Source organism: Macaca nemestrina, chromosome 7 (genome assembly GCF_043159975.1).
Source record: "Macaca nemestrina isolate mMacNem1 chromosome 7, mMacNem.hap1, whole genome shotgun sequence".
Taxonomy (NCBI): domain Eukaryota; kingdom Metazoa; phylum Chordata; class Mammalia; order Primates; family Cercopithecidae; genus Macaca; species Macaca nemestrina.
The window spans coordinates 89,827,512-89,840,695 of record NC_092131.1 but is presented as its reverse complement, the minus strand read 5'-3'; the positions used below and the strand labels follow the sequence as shown (position 1 = coordinate 89,840,695).

The following is a 13,184-nucleotide window of genomic DNA, read 5'->3' as shown; positions in this document are numbered from 1 at the left end:
GGAGTCTGGATTACTTTTTCCCAATAGAGTCCCCAACGTGGAACCACTAGGTCAGGTGACAACACTGTTAATGTCTTATCTTGAACTGTATGTCTATCATGAACCGTAATGCCAACTTATGTCTAACATGAACTGTAATGCCACATGATCCCTCCACAGTGTTTGGTGTCCCATGAGGCTTGACTGCAAAATGGCCAGGTGAGGGACCACAGGCCACCTGGGCAAATTGGTTCCTTTACAAGAATCACCCCCTCTACACAGTCCCTTCTCCAAACCACAGCCCAAGCTTAACTGAGGCAGGAGGGTCAGATGCTGGTGGGTGACTTAGGATAACAGACTTAAGGCAGAGACACACAGGAATGAGCTTCTTGGAGGCTTTAGTTTTCAGGAGGCATCCACTTCCTCTCACCGAGTCCACAGTGTCAGCCGCCCATAGCAGCAGCACATGTGCCAGGGCAGGCTCCCCAGGCCGGCCCTCCACACTCGGTCACCTCCAAGAGGCCACATTCTCCTTGGGAAGATAAGCCACATGGGTGCAGAAGAAGCAAGGAGGAAGAACAGGCAGACGCGTCCAGGGACACCTCAGGCCAGACCAGAGGCAGTCGGATTTTAGAATGTTGGCCCTACTTTCGGCAAACTGCTTACCAAGAATGTATTATTTACTATTCAAGATACTCTACAAGGCTGTTCAAGTTTACTGTCGTACAAACCCAACTAGCACCATGAGTTCCTTACTTTCTAAAAGGAGGGAGTCTTAAAAGATGCCCAGTCGAATTTTTTGCCATCAGATTCCTGAGCCTGTAGAAGAATCACAAATCCACCTGTTTAAACACTTGGGCCAGCACTGCCAGCAGGCTTCCTCCAGATGTCAACAACGAAGGCCAGGGGAATGTCACTGTGACAGGCAGAGGATAATCCACAGCTAATGCCATCTGAGGCTGCCAATAAATGGCTTTATCATCATTCACTATCTTCAATGCAGTATTTCCCCTCAATGAATTAAATTCATAATGAACAAACAGGATTATTCCCATTATGCAAAGAAAGAACCAGAATTAAGGGGAGACTATGGTTGAATTTGCCAACAGGAAAGTACCAGCAGTAATGAAGCTTTTCTATGCCTGGCATTTTCAGTTAAGCATTAAAATCCTTGAGAAGGAAATTTATAATCGGAGATAAAGCAAGTAGGGGTGGGGGAAAGTTCTATTAGATTAAGGACTCTGAGCTAATGCTTTTGGATTCCTGGGTTTTCTTGGCTATAAGAGAAGTTATTAACAATATGGAGTTTAATTAATTCTCCCTCTATGTCCCTATACTTAAAATATGCAGGAAGAAATTCCTTAATTGGAACACAGTGAAGTAAAAGAGCCCTAGAAAAATCACGTAAATATGTTTCAGTTTAAAACACCAGTGGAAGTTTTTTCCTTTTGAGATTCAGTGAACTAGCCACCCATGGCTATGTTCAAGTTACAAAGCTTAATGCAGAGGTTTGGGTGGAAGGAATAAAAAAGGCTTACTTCCATCCATTTATAAAAATATACAAAAACGCCCCTATAATTCACATACTGAATACTCCTATAATTTACTCCTTAAAAGGGGTGAATTTCACAGTATGTGAATTATATCTCAATGAAGCTATTATTAAAAATACTGTCTAAGGGCCAGGCACAGTAACTCACGCTTGTGATCGCAGAGCTTTGGGAGGCTGATGTGGGAGGATCTCTTGAGGCCAGGAGTTCGAGATCAGCCTGGCAACATAGTGAGACCCCATTTCTACAAAAAATAAAATAGAAAAATTAGCCAGGCGTGGTGGTGTGCCCCTGTAGTCCTATCCACTCGGGAGGCTGAGTTGGGAGGACTGCTACAACCCCAGAGTTGGAGGCTGCAGTGAGCTGTGATTGCACCACTACATTCCAGCCTGGGTGACAGAGCAAGACCCTATCTCGAAAAATATATATATTATAATTACACATACACACAGTAATTTTTTGTGTATATTACATATATATATGTATACACACACAGAAATATCAACCTTTACTCAATAGATTTAACATATTATTAAAAGTACACTTTAAGTTCACATTATGCAAGTAAGAGAAAGATAAAAAGGAATTTAGGAATGGCTTGGAAAGGAGGATAAGAAAAAGAGCACATACATGGGTGCTCTCCATGTACACACATCCATGTATGCACATGTACATGTGTGCACAAGGCACCCATAACACGCACACCTGCACACATGTACTTACCTGAGCACACATACATACACACATGAACTCTCAGACCCAGGCTAAGCAAGGGGAGATGGAAGGCTTCCCTGTGTTCCTATAGCCACAAAACCCCTGAAAGATGGTATTTTAAATGCCAGGAAAAGGATCAAAGAATCCTAAACAAATATTCATCCAGGAAAGAATGATCACCTGTGTGTACAATGTACAACACAGCACTTTTCTTAATGGCATCTATAAGGTCATTCTATCTTTTAAGATTTTCCAGCTTTTCCAAAGTAATAAATCAATTGTCTGGAAAGTCAAAAACTCTTACAAGGTTTGTAACAAAGTAGTCCTTTTTTCACTCCATTCTACCTCCTGGAGTCCCCCTGACTCCCTGCCTCTCTTTAACACTGAGCTAATTTTTCTGGTATTTACCCTTACATTGCTAGATAAAAATACTCACATGTTTTGTCCTGGTTTCTTGATGTTAGACATTGTCTAATGATGTATCACCTAGGAAGCTGAGAATTCAGTTCTCTTACACTATCTTCCACATACTCATGTGCTCCCTCTCCCTCCCCGACCTCCCAATATTCTTCTAACAAAATTCTTACTGGGTCCAATATTTACTGTCTTTCCCCCACCACCCTTTCATTTTCTGGGAGATTTCCTCAAGTTTCTCTTCTAACATATCTACTGAATTTTGAATTTTTGATTTATATTTTTAATTTTAAGGCATTTATATGCTTCTCCCAATGTTCCTTTTTTATTTTATTTTATTTTATTTTATTTTATTTTATTTTATTTTATTTTTGAGATGGAGTCACCCAGGCTGGAGTGCAGTGGCACAATCTCAGCTCACTGCAACCTCCACCTCCCAGGATCAAGTGATTCTCCCACTTCAGCCTCCTGAGTAGCTGGGATTACAGATGCCACCACCACACCCAGCTAGTTTTTGTATTTTTAGTAGAGATGTGGTTTTGCCATGTTGGCCAGGCTGGTCTTGAACTCCTAACCTCAGGGGATCCACCCGCCTCAGACTCCCAAAGTACTAGGATTACAGGTGTGAGCCGCACCGCACCTGGCCAAAAGTGTGTTTTTGTTTGTTTGTTTGTTTTTTGAGACGAAGTCTTGCTCTGTCACCAGGCTGGAGTACAGTGGCACAATCTTGGCTCACTGCAACCTCTGCCTCCTGGGTTCAAGCGATTCTCCTGCCTCAGCCTCCCAAGTAGCTGGGATTACCGGTGCCTGCCACCATGCCCAGCTAATTTTTGTATTTTTAGTAGAGATGGGGTTTCACCATGTTGGCCAGGCTGGTCTTGAACTCTTGACCTCAGGTGATCTGCCCACCTCGGCCTCCCAAAGTGCTGGGATTACAGGCATGAGCCACGGTGCCCGGCCTAAAAATTTTTTTTTTTTTTTTTTGAGACGGAGTCTAGCTTTGTCGCCCTGGCTGGAGTGCAGTGGCCGGATCTCAGCTCACTGCAAGCTCCGCCTCCTGAGTTTAGGCCATTCTCCTGCCTCAGCCTCCCAAGTAGCTGGGACTACAGGCGCCCGCCAACTCGCCCGGCTAGTTTTTTGTATTTTTTAGTAGAGACGGGGTTTCACCGTGTTAACCAGGATGGTCTCGATCTCCTGACCTCGTGATCCGCCCGTCTCGGCCTCCCAAAGTGCTGGGATTACAGGCTTGAGCCACCGCGCCCAGCCAAAATTTGGTATTTTTAAAGTGCTGGAATAAATACTCCCAACCTAGAATTCTATATCCAGTGAAAATACCATTCAAAAATGGATTGAAGTAAAGACATATTCAAAGAAAACAAAGCTGAGCAAAGTCATTGCCAGAAGGCCAGCTTGATGAGAAATGGTAAAGGATGTGTTTCAGGCTAAGGGAAATGATACCAGATGAAAATTCAGATCTACAGGAAAGAATAAAGAGCACTAGAAATGGTAAATATGTCAGTAAACACACCAAAGAGTAGCTGTTTTCCTTAATTTATTTAAAAGACAACACCCCTATAATCCCAGCATTTTGGGAGGCCAAGGTGTGTGGGTCACTTGAGGTCAGGAGTTCGAGACCAGTCCGGCCAACATGGCAAAAACCTGTCTCTACTGAAAATACAAAAATTAGCCGGGCATGGTGGTGCGTGCCTATAATCCCAGCTACTTGGGAGACTGAGGCAGGAGAATTGCTTGAACCCAATAGGTGGAGGCTGCAGTGAGCTGAGATTGCACCACTGTACTCCAGCCTGGGAAACAGAGTAAGACCCTATCTCAAAAAAAAAAAAAAAAAAAAAAAAAGAATATTGCTTACAGCAAAAAATAATATCACTGTTTTAAGAAGGAGTTTGTAACAAATACAGAAGTAAAATGTAAAACACCCACCACTACAGCACAAATGAGGAAGAGCAGGGGGATGGAATTACACTGCTATTAGATCCTTTTATTTGTGAAGTGTAAAGCTGTTCAATATTAATTCTAAGTAAAGTGTAATAAATTAAGGATGCATATTGTAATCCCTACAGCACCACTCAAAGTACAGCTAAAAAGCCAATAGAGGAAATAAAGTGGAATACTGACAAATATTTGATCAATCTAAAATAAGGCAGGAAAAGAGGAACAGAGTATTTTATCTTTTTAATACTGTTGGATTTCGTTTTCTTGACATTGGGCTTAGAATTTTTGTATTTATGTTCTTGAGTGAGATTGGCTGAAAATTCTCCATTCTCATATGTGCTGTTGGGATTTGGTATCAAGAATACACCGGCTTTAGCTGGGCATGGTGGCTCATGCCTGTAATCCCAGCACTTTGGGAAGCTAAAGCGGGTGGATCTTCTGAGGTTGGGAGTTGGAGACTAGCCTCGCCAGCATGGCAAAACCCCATCTCTACTAAAAGTACAAAAATCAGCTGCGCGTGGTGGCGTGTGCCTGTAATCCTAGCTCCTTGGGAGACTGAGGCAGGAGAATTGTTTGAATCTGGGAGGCAGAAGTTGCAGTGGGCTGAGATCGCACCACTGCATTCCAGCCTCGGCAACAGAGTGAGACTCCGTCTCCAAAAAACAAACAAACAAACAAACAACACTGGCTTCATTAAACGAAGTGGGGACTGTTTCCCTCTTTTTCTACTGTCTAGAAGAATTTATGGAACATTGACGTTATTTCTTCCATTTAAGTGTTTGGCAGAATTTGCTGGCAAATTGCTGTGGCCTTGAGTTTTCTTTTAAATTATAGAATCAATTTCTTTAATAGGACAATTTTAAATTTATGTAAACTTCTGTCAGTTTTGTTAAGTTGTATTTTTTCTTGGAATGTGTTCATTTAAAATTCCTTTGTCACATAATTTTAATGTACACAGGATCTATAATCATGTTCTTTTCATTCCTGAAATCATATAGTTTCAGTTTTTTCCTTGCTCTACTTACAAGTTTATCAATTTTATTAGTTTTGTTCAAGAACCAGCTTATGGCTTTTTAATTTTCTCTACATATGTTTGTTTTCTATTTTGTTAATTTCTGTTATTTTAAAAATTCCTTCTTTCTTCATTCTTTATGTTGTTGGTCTTTTTCTATCATCTTAAGTTGGATGCTTAGCACATTAATTTTCAGATTTTCCCTTTTCTGATATACGCAATTACGGCCATAAAGTTGTCTAACTACTATTTTAGCTGTATCTTCCTTATTTGAATATGTAGTATTTTTATTATCCAGTTTTAAATATTTTCTAATACAAATTATGTTTTTTTCTTTTAACACATGAATTATTTAGAAGTATTTTTCAATTTTCAAATGTATGGAAGCTTTCTAATTATCTTTTTGATTTTGATTTCTAACTTAAGTGTAATGTCAGAGAACAGTCAGAGAACAGGGTTTACATGCTACCAATCCTTGGAAATACATTGAAGCCTGCCAAATGGCTCAACATGTGGCCAATTTTCATACATCTTCCATCTGTGTTTGAAAAGTTGGTGTATTAGCTGGGTGCGGTGGCTCACGCCTGTAATCCCAGCACTTTGGGAGGCCGAGGCAGGCGGGTCACGAGTTCAGGAGTTCAAGAACAGCCTGGCCAACATGGTAAAACCCCGTCTCTATTAAAAATAAAAATTAGCCAGGTGTGGTAGCACACACCTGTAGTCCCAGCTACTCAGGAGGCTGAGGCAGGAGAATCGCTTGTAGGTGGGAGGCGGAGGTTGCAGTGAGCCGAGATTGCACCACTGCACTCCAGCCTGGACGACAGAATGAGACTCTGTCTCAAAAAAAAAAAGGTTGGTGTATTATTCTGTTGTTTGGCACAGTGTTCCAATATGTCCATTTGACCTAAATTGTCAGTTGAGATATTTGCATCTTCTGTTCTTATGAATTTTTGCTGTTTTATCAAATATATGCAAGGTATGCTAAATCTCTCCTTCCTGTGTGAGTTTGTCGCTTTCTCTTTGTAGTTTTAAAAAGTTTTTGCTTTATGTATTTTAAGGCTGTGTTATAAATTGCATGAAAGATTAGAGGTGGAACTTTTAGAACTGAACTAAACCTTTTATCAATATGTATAGACCCTCTCTACATATTGATACATACACAGAGCTACATACAAAGCTCCAAAACACGCTTTTTGCCATGACATTTCTGTTTGCCTGATGTTAATATAACTACACCAGCTTTCTTTGGGTTATTATTTGCCTAGTATGTCTTTTCCCATCTGCTTTATTTTTATTTCTTCTGTTTTCTTAAATTTTAGATATCTTTCTTGTACCTAGTTATAACAGTCAGTCCCAGCAGGAAGCAGACAGCATAATTAAAATAGGATGATCCAAAGAGGCTTTCATAAGTAGACTATTTACAAAGGTGTGAGCAGAGGGTAACAAACCCAGAAGGGACGGTCAGGTCCCTGGGACTACTGCTCCACAGGCAAGGTAAGGGTGAACTGTGACCATAGGAAGTGCTGGCTGCTGAAGGACTGGAGAATCACTAACTCATAAATAAATATCTCCTCTGTCCCTCCACTCTCCTGCTGGAGTTTCCCCTTGACTGAACTCAACTATAAGCCTCAGGGAAGGGAGTCTGTGGGGTGAAGAAGTAGAGAATGGATCTGGTAGGTAAATGAAATATACATGACACTACAGAAAACACTTATTTTTATTTTTATTCCTTTTTTTTTTTTTTTTTTGAGATGGAGTCTCACTCTGTTGCCCAGTCTGGGGTGCACTGGCGTGATCTTGGCTCATTCCAACCTCTGCCTTCTAGGTTCAAGTGATCCTCCTGCCTTACCCTCCCAAGTATCTGGGACTACTATTAGGCACACACCACCATGAGCTGCTAATTTTTATATTTTTAGTAGAGACGAGGTTTCACCATGTTGGCCAGGCTGGTCTTGAACGCCAGACTTCAAGTGATCCACCCACCTTGGCCTTCCAAATACATTTTAAATACATGAAAAAAAAATCCAATATGACAACTTTGGTCTCTCAAGGGGAGCAATGAGTCTATCTGCCTTTAGTGAAACTACTGATGTTATTGCACTTGTTTGGAAGCACTTGTTTTGTGGGTTCTAGTTACACGGTTTCGTCTGTGTCTCCTTTTCTTGGGTGCCCCTGAGGTCCCAGTGTTATGTGGTCTGCTAGGTGGGCTCCACAGATTCAGCAGATGCCCTCAAGCAAAAGCCAGCATCATGATTCCGTTCACCTCTTCGGCTGTGAACATTTCAACCAACATTTACAATTCTTTTCTGTGGGAAGGAGATTTCAAGACACTTGTTTTCTCTGTTGTTGGAAATAAAAGTCCACAACATCTTTTAACATTTTGATCTTGTCTTTGTTTTGGAGTAATTTGTTAGCAATTTAGGAAAAAAGTTTTATATATCTTTTATTTATTTTTTAGAGACATTAATATTTAGACTGAAAAAAGAAAGCCAAACAGATTATGAAGAAAATAAAATCATAAACAAATTGGGACTTTTTTTTAAAAAAGGAAATAATTATCAAAACTCTGGAGGGGAAATTTAAAATTATTTTTAAGTCAAAAGTGAAACAGCAGGCCAGAAAAAAATATACAAACTATGACACATACGGGGTTATTACACCAATATTTTACATAGACTACATACTTATCAGCTTGATAGCAACACTGAGAGCTCTTGGGAAAGACAGAAAAGAGAATTTTCTTTCTTTTTTTTTTTTTTGAGACAGTCTCGCTCTGTCACCCAGGCTGGAGTGAAGTGGCAAAATCTCGGCTCACTGCAACCTCTGCCTCCCGGGCTCAAGTGATTCCCCTGCCTCAGCCTCCTGAGTAGCTGGGATTATAGGCGCCCACTCGTGACTGGCTAATTTTTGGATTTTTAGGAGAGACGGGGTTTTGCCATGTTGGCCAGGCTGGTCTCGAACTCCTGACCTCAGGTGATCCACCCACTTCAGCCTCCCACAGTGCTAGGATTACAGGCGTGAGCCACTGTGCCATGAAGGGCAATTTTCAAAAGAAAAAACACAGAGCACAAACATTTGAAAAAGGGTTCACCCTTTGTTAGTAATGTTCACAATGTAAGCTAAGGAAGGATATCATCTATCTCCTCCAGAACTGCCCACTCCCGGTAAGACTACAAATCAGTTCAACTATTTCGAAAAGCAAATTGGCAATATGTATCAAAAGTAGGCATATTTGTGGTTTCCACCTCTTATTTATCCCAGTAATTTTACTTCTGGTAAATAATCCCAAAGAAATAATTTTAAATTCAGGAGAAAGCTTTTTGTACTAAGCTGTCCACTCATAATAGGAAAAAATGGAAAGCAATCTACATGTCCAACAGCAGAGAGATACTCAAATAAATTATGGTACTTCCATTGGTAAAGTATTATAAAAATCCATAAAATGCTGCTTACAAAGGATATTTAATGACATTGAAACGTGCTTGCTATGCAGGTAACAAAAAGAAAGATCAAGTTATACATGCAGCACAGTTAGGACTCTGTAAAATGTCAGGGGAGAAAAAGACCAAGTAGAAATGTCTGTAGAGACGTGGTTTTGAACATGATGTGTTTCTGGAAATAAGTAATGAAGTCAAATGTTTGAAAATCAAACGCACTCATCTATTCTGGGGCGAACCTGGTTGCCGGAATGCTGAACTGTGCAGGCAGCAGGAATGCCCAAGCATACCTCATTCCTAAAACCGAGGGCAAATCTGGGAAAGGGGTTTCAAGGGAGCTCTCCCTCCTCCTCAGATCTGTCATTTTCATTTTCATCAATATTTAGTATTTTATTTGCAAAAATTAGCTATGAGGTGAGACAAAGATTATCTTTTTGTTATGCTTTCTACTGGAGACACAGAACTGACTAAACAATGCTGTGATTCACAAATGTGCACAGCAGCAGTTGGTTGCATTTCTTCCCAAGATAAGTGGGGATCCATATTTCTTTTTTTCTCAAACAAGGAGAGTTTTGGGGAAAGGCGTCATTGCAATGGCCCCATGAAAGAGAAAGGAGGTAAAGAGATTGACTGCAATATTAATGCAAATAGGGTTAAAAATGGAACTTTTTGACAACAGTGTGTATGGTGACTGTTTGGAGACTGTGCCAAGTTCTTCAGCTCTGTTTCCAAGGAAGTGGGAGTGATACTCTATAATTGCACTTTCCAGAAATGAGAGTTTAGTGACAAACTTTAAAGCCGGCACAGAAGGCATGTGCTTTAAATCTGTCTTCCTTTCTAGCATCAAGCACAAGATAGATTGAGCCATCGAACACAGATTGCAAAATCTCAACTCTTATCTTAGAAATGAAGATTAGCTTGAAACAGATGTCAATAAAACACAGATCAAGGCTGCTAGCAATAAAATGAGAACAGTTATGCTCTTGGGAAAAAAAAAAAAACATTGTTGAAAGGGCCACTGAAAGGAAATTAAGAATTCATGGAACTTTTTAGGATGAATAAAGGGAAAACATGGTCACCTCAGAAGAGACTACTTTCTTCCCCTTCATTAAACATGTTACTGAGTATGCACAGCTGAAAACAGAACTGGTTAAAATTATATGAGCTCTTGATTTAAACAAGGTTCATGCTTGCATGCACATGCATTCATTCAGTCAATCAGCAACTGCTTGTTAGCCATGTTCAAAGTGCTAAGCCTTCGGGGGAGAGAGCTGAGATATCCAGTTCTGGACTTCCAAAGGCAACCAAAGTTCTAAACATGATGCCTTTGGTCATCTATCCCTCTGCAGCATTTCATAGAGATTATCAAAGCTCTTGTTCAATCTGCCACCTGAAGATATGTTTTAGTCCACGTTCCCTAGAAAACAAGGGTCCGAAGCGAAGCCCATGGGCTGAGGCTTTACTGGGAGGTGCAATCCCAGGGCAACAGGAGTGGAGGGCAGCAGGAGGAAGGGCATAGGGTTGACAAATGGAAGGAGCTGTGTTTCAAGCTGGCTGCAGCTTCGCAAAAAAACAGGGTGGTTGCTTAGCCAGGGGAAGTCTTCCAAACAGGTCTTGTGAGACCAATGTGCCCTCAGACAGGAAGGGCATATACTTTATCTCCTTTCATTGGGTAAACCTTCCTTCTGGGTTGTGTTACCTGCCCCCTCCAGGCAGCTTTTGCTGGGGAGGCAAGATGCCAAGCCTCACCTGGAAGTGGAGAGAAAAGCCACAACCCCGCCCCCAGGTCCTGCTGGGTTGGACCGGACTCCTGCGCCTCCGCCGCTCCTCCCCGGTGGGAACGTCAGCAGCCATTCCAATGCCCAGGCTTCAACGTGGGGGAGGCTGGGGGAGGCTGGGGGAGCTGAGGCAAGGAAGTGAGGGCTAGATCTCTCTACTGGGCAAGAGGCAAGGCCCGACGACAGCGGGGCTGGGCCAGTCTGGGGAGACACAAAGTGGGACCAGTGTAACATTTATGGAGTAAAACGTCATCAAAATACATGTTTCGAGGTATAAAGCATGAGCTGTCACGTTTGAAAATAACCTGCTTCCCTGGGCTTTCTGGAGTCTTCCAAAGGTGTAGCATCACTTTCGTGAGACTCTGTCACAGCACAAGGCAGAACTACAGAATTTGATATGCAACTGACATGTGTAATTGGCTTCAAGGAAACTTAATAGCAAGAAACACTTCTTGGTGTTTTTGATATCATAGGCACTATGGACAAAGACAGATCGTAATCCTCAAACCTTTAAAACTCCTCATAAAGGATTTGCTCATGTGAAACCTTCCTCCATTTGAACCTCCCCAGGTCCGCTGAGGTAGACACTATTATTCCCACCATACACGTGCAGAAACAGAGACTGAGAGGTTCCGTGACCAGGCCAGGAAGTGGCCAGTTGAACTCGGACCACACCTGCCAGCTGCTCTGTTCTGGGCTCACCCAAAACACCACTCTGAGGTTCAAATCCCGTTCAGGGGCTCCAGTGTCTGCAGCAGTCTGGTCTCCTCCCACCACCCTCCTGCTCCATTCGCTCAAGTCGACTGGATAGCGGGTCAGGTTTGGTTTTCATAACTGATCTATACCCCGATAGCTTATTCTGCAAGTTCTGGCAAAAGCACTACAGTTCTGACTAGACCTTCCTCGATCCTGTCTCGGCTTCAACTTTCAGGTTTCTGGGAAGGAGAGAAGCAAAGCTGGGATTCCACAGAAGCGCAGGGTAGAGTCAGGTGCACTGGGCTGCGCTCCAAAGAAAGCCAAGCCCTGTGGGAACTTCCTAAATGGCTCTGCCCCTGGGGCCTGTGAAAGTCCTAAGGAGCCAAGGCAATGCTTGGCTTATTATCTCCTTCTGGCAGTTTCAACACAGAGCTTTTGGTTAGCAAAGTTTTGTTTATTTTTCTTGGGAAAAGTGTTGCTTAAGAAGAAGAAAGGAAGAATAGAAACGTACCTGCTGAGTTCAAAAGTCAGAAGAGTTTTCCCTTAGGGCCAGCCAACCTGATAGCAACCCAGCTTTACCTTCAGCGCAGCAACCCTGGATTCAGTGGATTCCAAATTCCTGGGTTCTGCAGAGGTCACAGCCAATTGGATTTTCCTCAAAGGCATGGAGGCAGGTCTCTACCAGCTTCTCCGGGCTGGAACTTTCCCAGAGAGCAAAGGCACCAATTCCTAAAGACTGCGGTAAAACACACGCTTGCAGTGGCAGGTAGGGAGAGGGGAGAGAAGGAGCCTGGGCCCCTGCGACAACCTACACAGGCTGTGTGAGAAATTTCATGTCCACCAGGTGCTGGCAACACACTGATGAGGAAGTCATGAGTCCAGGTCTCCCAGCCCGTCACTGGTGGAGCCAGCATGGGACCCAGGCTCCTCTGCCTCCATATTCCCACTCTTTAAATCACATCACTCCGTGGCCCCCAGTGCAGAATGCCATATAGATTCGTTTCACACATTTGTTCTACCATCTCTGCAACTCCTGCTTGTTGGCTTTCTATCATGATTATGCCTTCTTGTGTTTTCATTTATATATTTTTATTTTTATTTTTTCTGAGACGGAGTCTCACTCTGTCGCCCAGGCTGGAGTGCAGTGGCACAATCTCAGCTCACTGCAACCTCTGCCTCCCTGGTTCAAGCAAGTCTCTTGCCTCAGCCTCCCGAGTAGCTGAGATTACAGGTGCACGTCACTGCACCCGGCTAATTTTTGTATTTTTACGTTTCACCATGTTGGCCAGACTGGTCTCCAACTCCTGACCTCATGATCCGCCCGCCTTGGCCTCTCAAAGTGAAGGGTATAGGCATGAGAGACCCCACACCTGGTTTTTAGTTTATATTTTATTTGGATACTACAAATGTTGAATATCTTGTGTTTACTGGTTATTTGTATGTTTTCTTTATGAATTGCTTTTCAGGCTTTTGGCCTATTTAGTGATATTATTTAAATATTTCTTAGTGATCTGTAAGCACTCTACATATTAAGGGTATAACACAGTATAGCACTCCGTGATCACCTACAACACAGTACAGCACTCCGTGATCACCTACAACACAGTACAGCACTCCGTGATCACCTACAACACAGTACAGCACTCCGTGA

At 42.4% G+C, this 13,184-nt stretch overlaps 1 protein-coding gene across 4 annotated transcripts in view; it reads right to left on the bottom strand.

Moving 5' to 3' along the window:
• Positions 1–13,184, bottom strand: part of LOC105499242 (proprotein convertase subtilisin/kexin type 6) — a 188,565-nt gene that overhangs the window by 35,943 nt on the left and 139,438 nt on the right. Inside the window, exon 15 of one of the 4 annotated variants that reach the window (XM_011771751.2) lies at positions 8,156–12,269. The exons of the other annotated variants lie outside the window; for them this stretch is intronic. Coding sequence (XP_011770053.2) covers positions 12,135–12,269 — 135 coding nt within the window. The 3' untranslated portion in view covers positions 8,156–12,134. Of the gene's footprint in view, positions 1–8,155; positions 12,270–13,184 lie in introns of those variants that run through there. 4 annotated transcript variants of the gene reach the window in all.